This window comes from Penaeus monodon, chromosome 6 (genome assembly GCF_015228065.2).
Source record: "Penaeus monodon isolate SGIC_2016 chromosome 6, NSTDA_Pmon_1, whole genome shotgun sequence".
NCBI lineage: Eukaryota > Metazoa > Arthropoda > Malacostraca > Decapoda > Penaeidae > Penaeus > Penaeus monodon.
In genome coordinates, this window is record NC_051391.1 from 17,729,924 (window position 1) to 17,739,923 (window position 10,000).

Here is a 10,000-nt window from a genome sequence, read left to right on the forward strand (position 1 = left end):
AGAGAGAGAGAAGAGAAAGAGAGAGAGAGAGAGAGAGAAAGAGAAGAGAGAAGAGAAAGCAGAAGAGGAGAGAGAGAGAGAGAGAGAGAGAGAGAGAGAGAGAGAGAGAGAGAGAGAATCTAATGTTTAATAAATTTTTTTTTATAAATACCCACCTTACAACAGTTCTACCCAATTTTGAAATCAAAATAATTGTAAACTTACTTAAATAATGAATAGTCTTCATGGTGAAACTATAGCCTTACTATAAATGAAGAAAGTGTTGTGACATCAAAATTACAGGAAATAGTAAGTACAATAAATTGATTTTGCTTTATGTGTATTTCTGAAGAAGAAAAAGCTATTAGTATGTGTTTCATAAAATGCTTATGTATCCCCTTAATGCTGGATACTCAACATGTCATGTTGATCTCAACTTATCCACCTGTCATCAAAAGGATATCTCCCTTGATCCTGTAAAAATGTGTGGAGCTCTTCACATTGGCAAGGGAATATAAGGAAAGTAACAGTATTTTAAATTTGTCCCATTTTTTGACAAATTACTGGTATGTGGATGATGAATTAAAACACAAAAATGAAGTGATACATACTGCTCTACTGGAGTCTGCAAAGTCAATCTTTAACTGTCCCATGGCTCTGATGATAGCCATGAGTGACTGGATAGTGTTTGAATACACCACTGGTCTGTACTGTTCACATTCTTCTGGTGAGTACCCAGTCTCATGGATAATTTTCATTTGCTTCACTATCGTACTTTTACCAGATTCACCAGCACCTGCAAGAGACATACATAGTTTTAACCAACACATTATTATTATGTGATGAAACCGACTTACTGCTGTCATTATAAAAAATAATTAAATACATATATAAACACAAATAGAATAGCACTACAAGTGTTTTATAAGTCCATCTATTTTTATTAAATGAACTTTAGTAATAATGATAGGAGACTTAGTGATTAGTAACTAACAGTGGTAACTGTGGTAGCAATAACAGCAGTGCAAAAAGAATTAATAGCAATTATAGTAACCACTATCACTGTCTGCATAACAATACAGATATGGTAGATACTGTTGTGGAGATAAAATAAACAATGTTGGCTCTGATAGTTCTTGTAAATCAAGATTTTTACACACTGACAATAGGTTCCATCATGTCACTATAAATATGCCCAGGTGCCAAGTGATGCACTTTATGACTTTTCATTCCAGTTGCCAAGCAATGCAGTATGACATGGATAATTCATAATTTCCCTAGAATGTGGAATTTTTAAGAGATCATTTGAATGGCTCAGCAGGTTACCTTTGAAATTAGTGCTTAGTATTTGTAGTATTCTAAGGAATGATGTTTGAAGTTTATGCATTTTTCTGAAGAAGAGGGGTTATGTGACTATTCAAAGGGGTGTATAAAAACCTGGAGTTCTGCAAGAGATAATAATTTCTTGCTTGACTACACCTATTCCATGCCACACTGATCAATCCTCTCAGTTAATTCACACAAACCATAAGACTGCAGGTGAAAAATCATTATAAGATACCTAGCACCCTACCATGAGCCACACAATCACTCAGTGCAGAGTTGTACATCCATTAAAAATGATGATGACAATTATGAAATGGGTACCATCATCCTCATCCTCATCACAATATTGATGATGATGATAACAATAATAAAAATTATAATATCAATATTCAATCTAATAACAATACTATTAAAATTAATAATAATAATAACAATATTAATAAAATATAACATTAGCAATAACAACAATAATCTCAGTGGTCAGACACCTACCAATCACACCACTGTGCCGACCTAGCCACACCCCCCTCACTCGTGATCTCTGACCTTCTCATTGATCCGTACAAACAATCTACTGCAAATCACAGCCCAGCTAGGACACTGCCTCCTACTGGAAGCCACTACTCTGAACACCCAGACAGGCCTACCTGCTGCCCAGATCTACTTCTGTATAAGCTGGCCACTTTCATCTTCAACCTTCACCCACACTACCATCATTAATAAAGACTGCAACCAGTCTGCACAACCAAGTGAGGAACCCCAACAAGAAACCAGACAAATAATACAAATACAAATAATAACTATACCAATAATTACAATAACAATGATAATGATATGATAATGATAATGATGATGATAATAATAACAATAACAATAACAACAACAACAAGTACAAAAATAATAAAAGAATAAAACATTAACAATGATAACAATAACACTACTACTACTACTACTACTACTACTACTACTACTACTACTACTACTACTAATAATAATAATAATAATAATAAAAATAATAATAATAAAAATAAAATTATTATCATTAATATCATCATCATTATAATTATCATTAATCCTATAGTGACCAGTATGATGAATTCATTATGTATTTTCACTGGCTTTCATTGAGAGAAAAACTTTAAAACCTTTTATGACATTTTTATTAAAAACAATATCAATAACAATAATAATCATATGATGCTGATGCTGATGGTAAACAATAATAATGATAATGATAACGATAACGATAACGATAACGATAATAATAATAATAATAATAATAATAATAATAATAATAATAATAATAATAATATTATTATTATTATTATATTAATAAAAAATAAAATAATAAAAATAAAGTAATAATAAAAAAATAACAATAATAATAAAGACAATGTAATAATAATAATAATAATAATAATAATAATGATGATGATGATAACAATAATAATAATAAAATAACAATATGATGGTATCAGGGTGAGTTTGAGGGTGGGGGTGGTGATGGTAATGATAATTAGTCAATAATAATAGTTATAATGATAACTACTTAAAAAATAATAATAATAATAAATAAATAAATAATAATGACAATAACAATGATAATAATAATAATAACAATAACAAAACAATAACAATAATAATAATAATAATAATAATAATAATAATAATAACAACAATAATAATAACAGCAACAATAATAACAATAATAACAATAACAACAATAATATCACAACAATAATAACAATAATGAAAATAATAATAACAACACACCAATAACAATGATAGTCTTGTTAATGATGATGATGATGAAGAAGGTGATAGTATTTTCAATAATAATAATAATAATAATAATAATAATAATAATAATAATAATAATAATATTAATAATAACAACAATAAAAACAACAAATGATGATGATGATGATGATGATGATGATGATGATGATGATGATGATATCAACAATAACAATAATCACAGTAACAATATAAAAATAATGATAAAGAGAGGAATAACAACAGCAATAATAGTAAGTCTTAGTATTAGTAATAGTAACAGAAGAAGAAGAAGAAGAAGAAGAAGAAGAAGAAGAAGAAGAAGAAAAAAGAAGAAGAAGAAATGAGAAGAAATGAAAAGAAATTAGTAGTAGTAGTTGTAGTAGTAGAGTAGAATAGTAGTAGTAATAATAGTAGTAGTAGTAGTAGTAGTAGTAGTAGTAGTAGTAGTAGTAGTAGTAGTAGTAGTAATAGTGATATTGATATTGATAGTAATAGTAATAGTAACAGTAATAGTAATAGTAATAGTAATAAATAATAATAATAATAATAATAATAATAATAATAATGATGATAATAATGATAATAATGATAATAATAATAATAATAATAATAATAATAATAATAATAATAATAACAACAATAACAATAATAATAATAATTATTATTATTATTATTATTATATTAATATTGATAATAATAAATAATTATAACAATAAAAACAAATTATAATAATGATAACAATAACAATAACAATAATACTATACAATAATAATAACCACAACAATATTACCAACAACCATGATAATAACAAAAACCACAATCATTATTTTTACCATTAAGCCAAGAAAGCGAGCTCAAGGGGGAAGTAGATGGCTTGATCTCCCATAACAACCAATTAATGTTATTTATATGCACTGTCCACTGTTGTTGTGTTTTGTGAATTTTGATTAAGATAACTCCACAAGTGTCTACATCACTGAAATTACTGTTATTCCTTTTATTATCATAGACACTGTGATTATCATGCTATTAAGCCAGTATTTACAATATCAACTATAGCTTTATATATATATATATATATATATATATATATATATATATATATGTGTGTGTGTGTGTGTGTGTGTGTGTGTGTGTGTGTGTGTGTGTGTGTGTGTGTGTGTGTGTGTGTGTGTGTGTGTGTGTGTGTGTGTGTGTGTGTGTGTGTGTGTGTGTGTGTGTGTGTGTGTGTGTGTGTGTGTGTGTGTGTGTTGTGTGTGTGTATGTATGTGTGTGTGTATGTATGTGTGTGTGTATGTGTGTGTGTGTGTGTGTGTGTATTTTTTCTTTCTTTCTTTCTTTTAAGCTTTCTAAAAATCAAAGAAATTGGTTACCCACTGAGATCAGGTAGGTTGAGTAGTTGACTCTTTGGTGTCTAACTAATATGCCATCTATATGTAAATAAAGTTAACAAACTAATATCACACTGTAGTGGACATGTATACACATGCTTTCCTGCCATCAACAGGGTAAGCATGACAGTATCCATTTTAATTACATTACTTAGATCTACTCAGATTAAGTGAGTCCTTGAGGCACAGTAATATCATCAAGGTTTTTACCAATTATGCAAGAGCCTATTCACTTGGTGAGTCTTAACCAAATGCTCATGGATGGCATAATATGCATGATATATCTAGAATACTAATTAGCTACTGTTTACACAAGTATTTAGTCACCAAGTAGTAAATTCTTTGCCCTACCTATCTCACCTGTTTCACTTTTTCCTTGATTTTTTGAGAGACCTCCTTATTTTCTTTATTGCTCCTTATATTTCATAACATTATAATAATCATAATGTCTATACTAATAATAATAATATCAATATCAATAATCTAAAAAATCTTGCAAATTCATGGACCTGGCAAATAAGATGAGGTCACTAGCATCCAATAATTGACTTCTTAGTGGCTGAGCAATTGTGGAGCCGTCTGTGTCCACAAAAAGGAAATAAATAAAATAAAAATAAACAAATTACATGGCTAGAGCACAAACTGCAACCTATGGGTTAAACAGGATAAATACAAATATTTTCAGCATAATAAATGGTATGTTGATCATCAAGGACACTGGTAAGAAAACGAGAATAGCCAGGGGGGGGGGGGTTATATGCCATTAAGAATGTTAAGTATAAGAATGTAAAGAATAGGATGATAACAGAGACAAGCTGAGGCAAGTGAGGAAAGGTGATAGTTATATAGAGCACTGGCTGAAAATACAGTCAAGAGGCACTACAGCAAATGCACACCATTCTTTGCTTTGTATAAGCAAGGAAGCTGATTTCACTCAGTTAATTAATGTGAAGCAAAAAATAATAAAAATAATATTGTGTATGTACATTGTCTAAGGGTGAGAAATTACAAATTATAAAGAAATCAACATTCTGAACTATTTATGCCCAGGTTCCACTAGTCATAATCAGACCTGGTCCTTGAGCCATCTCTGTATTAAGTTTCAAAGCAATTACACTTCCTTAATTTAGCACTTTTATTGTAGTATTAGAATGGCACAATAATCCTTAAAAAACTCTTTGGATGATCAAACTACAGATGATCACTGCCCATGAAAAAATTAACAGAATCTGGGCAAAGCCACTCACAGTCTGGCTCCCTTTTCTCCCTAGATACCCTGCCTAGGCAAGGTCAAAATGGCAATAATCTCAGTCAGATCAAATATCAGATAGGACTGGTGGTTTAAGATTAAGTAGTTAAAATCTATTAATTTTCAAAATAAATTAGTAAATTAAAGCACATAACACTCACCTAAAAGCAGAAGTTTAACCTCTTTTGCTGCACGTTCACCAGCCAGTCGTAAATCTTTGTCTATTTTCTTGCTTCTTTCTGCTGCTTCCTTGTCAGCAGGATTGCTCATTGCACAACCCATGGCTGCTGATGGAAGTTATGGCAGCCCCTTGAAAAGATAAGAGGAAATATATATAACAGACATTACTTGCCTACATAGGGAGTGACATACATTATTCTCACACACAACAAATATATATATATATAATATATATATATATATTATAATATATATATATATATATATATATAATAATATATATACATATATATACATATATATACATATATATAATAATTATATATATATATACATATATATATATCAATATAACATATACATATATAATATAATATATATAAATCATATATATACATATACATATAATATACATATATATACTAATACATATTATATACATATAATATTAACATATATATATACATCTATATATATTATATATATATATATATATATATATATATATATATATATATACATATATATATATACATATATATATATATACATATATATATATACATATATATATACATATATATATATATACATATATATATATATACATATATATAATACATATATATATATCAATCAATAAACTACTCACACACACATATTTACATAGTACGTACGTACGTACACACACACATACACACACACACACACACACACACACACACACACACACACACACACACACACACACACACACACACACACACACACACACACACACACACACACACTAATTTTCTAAAACACATCTGTATCAAATTGTTTAACCCTAGGCTCCTCATTGTCTAGTGTGCATTTACAGACGTTTTTATCACTCACACACGCACACAGGCACAGGCACAGGCGCACGCACACACACGTTCATATTGTGATTAGGTAACTATTAATCCCGCTGATTATTTCTACTATATTTGTTAATTACACATCGATAGTTCATTGATACCAAATTCCATGGGTTTTAAAATCACTGGATAAGGGTGTCCCATTTTCCCATATGTGGCCCAAAAGCCCAGTTATTAGGCGTACTTCATTGGTGACTCTCCTGGGTGTGTGGCTAGGCCTGACCCACACAAACACTCATGTGTAGTGTCATGGCTCTTTACCTTGTTCTTTTCAATCTTATTATCTCTTTTTTTTTGCATGTGTTTCCCCCTCCATTTTCTAAGGTCTATATTTGACATTTGATATACTTTATCAAGATGGTAATGGTCTCTTCTCCTTACAAAGATTACATATCATCTTTCTTGGTAATTTTTAACTACCACCAATGACAATAACAATATTTTATGTTTTCTTTCTTTCTTTTTTTTTTGTATTATTCAATTATCCGTAATACACCCTGTGCTGCCAGTCATGGCGGCAGAAATAGTGTCCTCCCTGAGCTGGAGCTCTTCCAGTCATGGCTCACTGATGGTATATTCCACATTTGTTTACTGATGGAAATAATGCAAAAGACCTTTCATAAGTACTCACTAAGTCTAATCACCCACCAAGAAATTTGTACACTCAAGGCAAGTCATTCCCATCACAACATCCTTCAGCCCAACTTTTCATGACAGTATATTCCTATCACCCAAACCCTTGGGCAAAAATTTCCACAACAGTATATTTCCGTCACCTATCTCTCAGCCATTTTTTTTTTGTATGACATGGAGGTCACATTACCCAGATCCAAGAGGTTAAGATATTGACATGTTCTAAAAAATTACACATGCATACACCCACTCTCCCCCACACTCTCACCCCCCCCACACACATATATAAAGCAGATATATAGATTACTCAATTACTCACTTTTTTATTTTTTTATTTCTAGTATGATGATAAAATATGGGTTATGTTTTAAGTCAGTAGTTATGAACGTGGAATGCATGCCCCACTAGGAGATGCTTTCAATATATATATTTTAGTCAACATGAAAATGCCACAATGTAATAAAAATACTCCATCCCCTAAAACCAAGTGGCCCTAGTTCAAATCCTTCCTGACAGGCTTTTTGTCAACACAACTTATAATGAACGACTAAATGTATGCATTTATCACTAATAATAGGACATTTCTTTAATAGATACTGGGAAGTCCCAATATTTCTTACTCCCTATAACCATCAACCCAGGTCCTGATAATTCATTTTCTGCTCACTGCAAGACAATTTCAAAACGGCAAGGCTAAAGAGGCATTTATTTATCATTACCATCACTGTTAATATTATAATATATTACAATATATTTTGTTATAATTCAGAATTATCTGTCATGCATATGTATGTAAGCAACATGAATATTACTGGAGTCCCATTTCTTTGTCTTTTAGAGTTCTTTGTCTTTTAGAGACCTGCTATAACAAGGGTAATTGGGTACTCTGAGCACAGGTGGTAGTGCCTTTTACCACATTTCCCACTTAGACTCTTAACCCCTTGAATCCAGATGCTACATTGCCCACATGTGGCCCAAAATATGGGCATTAGGCTTACTTGAGAGGCCACTCTGACAGGTGTGCAGCTTGTAGAATAGCCACACACAAACACTCATGTGCAATGACAAGACTCCATGCCTCCCCACTGCAAAGTTTTCTTCTTTTCTTCATAAGCATTATCTATTTGCTTTTTTCAAGCATCTATATTTGTCATTTGATTTGCTTTATCCAGATGCTAATAGATTGTTTCCCTTACATCATCTCTCTAGTAGTCCAAAACTCGGTGCAATAATAACAACAATTAGTAACATTTAACCATTTGTGTGTTTTTTTTTATATAATATTCTATTTTCTGTAATACAACCAGTCATGGCAGGCAGGATCATGATCCTCAACATGAAAATACCATCCTACCTGCAGCCAGCACTCTTCCAGTCATGGTACACAGATCATACATTCCACATTCATATATCGATGGAAATAATGCAAAAGCCCATTCCCATAAGCCAACGGAGTCTAATCACCCTCAAAGAGCTTTGTGCACTCGTAGTGAGTAATTTCCATCACCTCTGCATCTAACCAAAACTCTCATGACGGCAAGTTCTCTTCACCCAAGGCCTTCAGCCAAATTTTCCCACTGGCTTGAGGGGGGCTATCATGGACATGTTAGCCCAATCTTTTTCATGATGTGATGATCACGTCATCCAGATCGTTGAGGTTAAATATACCATACAAATCCAAATATTAAGCAAACCATTCAGAAGAAGTTTAAGATACTAATCATTGGATTAACAGGATAGGATTTAAGTTAGTGTAAAAGCAAAAACCTCTATAGTAATGACATCCCTAGGTAGCAGGTTCTTTTTTATTCTGAGCTATTTGTGCTATAGCTCTGAGGAAAACAAGTATACTACCAGACAATTATACACCAGATAATGACCATCATCAAACCTTTGATAAAATGACAACAAAATGGACTGAAATTTGTGCTAACATCCAACTGGCCATTTATTTCTTAAATATGTAGTGCTTGCCTGCTAGTGATTCAAATGCTTTAACAGCAGGTGAATCATTTTAAAGAATTCAGCCAATAAAAATATCAGTAGTATAGCGAAATGGACAAACATTACCCAAGGAAGAAAAATTTGTGATATATATATCTATCTATGGTAAAGCAACCCATAATAGAAAATGTTAAAACATATATAATTAAAACTTTATATTATGACAAGCTATAAAAAAATCACAAAATAATAAGCTCCATCGCAGCTCGTCATAATAATTCAATCTACATAATCAGAATGACAGATCCATTCCCTTAATCACTAAGCATTACAATTTTGGTTAAAGGAACGGAGGAGATTTTTTTTTTTTTTTTTTTTTTTTTTTTTTTTGGGGGGGGGGGGTCCAAAATACCTTTTTTTATCAACTTCTATAGTATGTACCATGCTTTCCTCTACTAACAAAGTAATTGCATGAAGATACATCATCATCATCATTTAACGGTAGGTTCATGTCTGAGCCGCCGTGGTCACAGCATGATACTCAATAGCAGTTTTCACGTTGTGATGAAGATACATACTAATACTAAATTCGGAATTCCATGAAATTAACCATGAAA

At 31.3% G+C, this 10,000-nt stretch overlaps 1 protein-coding gene across 4 annotated transcripts in view; it reads right to left on the bottom strand.

Annotated features, from left to right (window-relative positions):
* Positions 1-10,000, bottom strand: part of LOC119574300 (guanine nucleotide-binding protein G(i) subunit alpha) — a 42,734-nt gene that overhangs the window by 10,388 nt on the left and 22,346 nt on the right. For all 4 annotated transcript variants that reach the window (XM_037921497.1, XM_037921500.1, XM_037921498.1 and 1 more), the window contains exons 2-3: positions 5,886-6,033; positions 591-775 (exon numbers count right to left, since the gene is read on the bottom strand). In XM_037921497.1, the coding sequence (XP_037777425.1) occupies positions 591-775; positions 5,886-6,006 (306 nt within the window). In that variant the 5' untranslated portion in view covers positions 6,007-6,033. The remainder of the gene's footprint in view (positions 1-590; positions 776-5,885; positions 6,034-10,000) is intronic.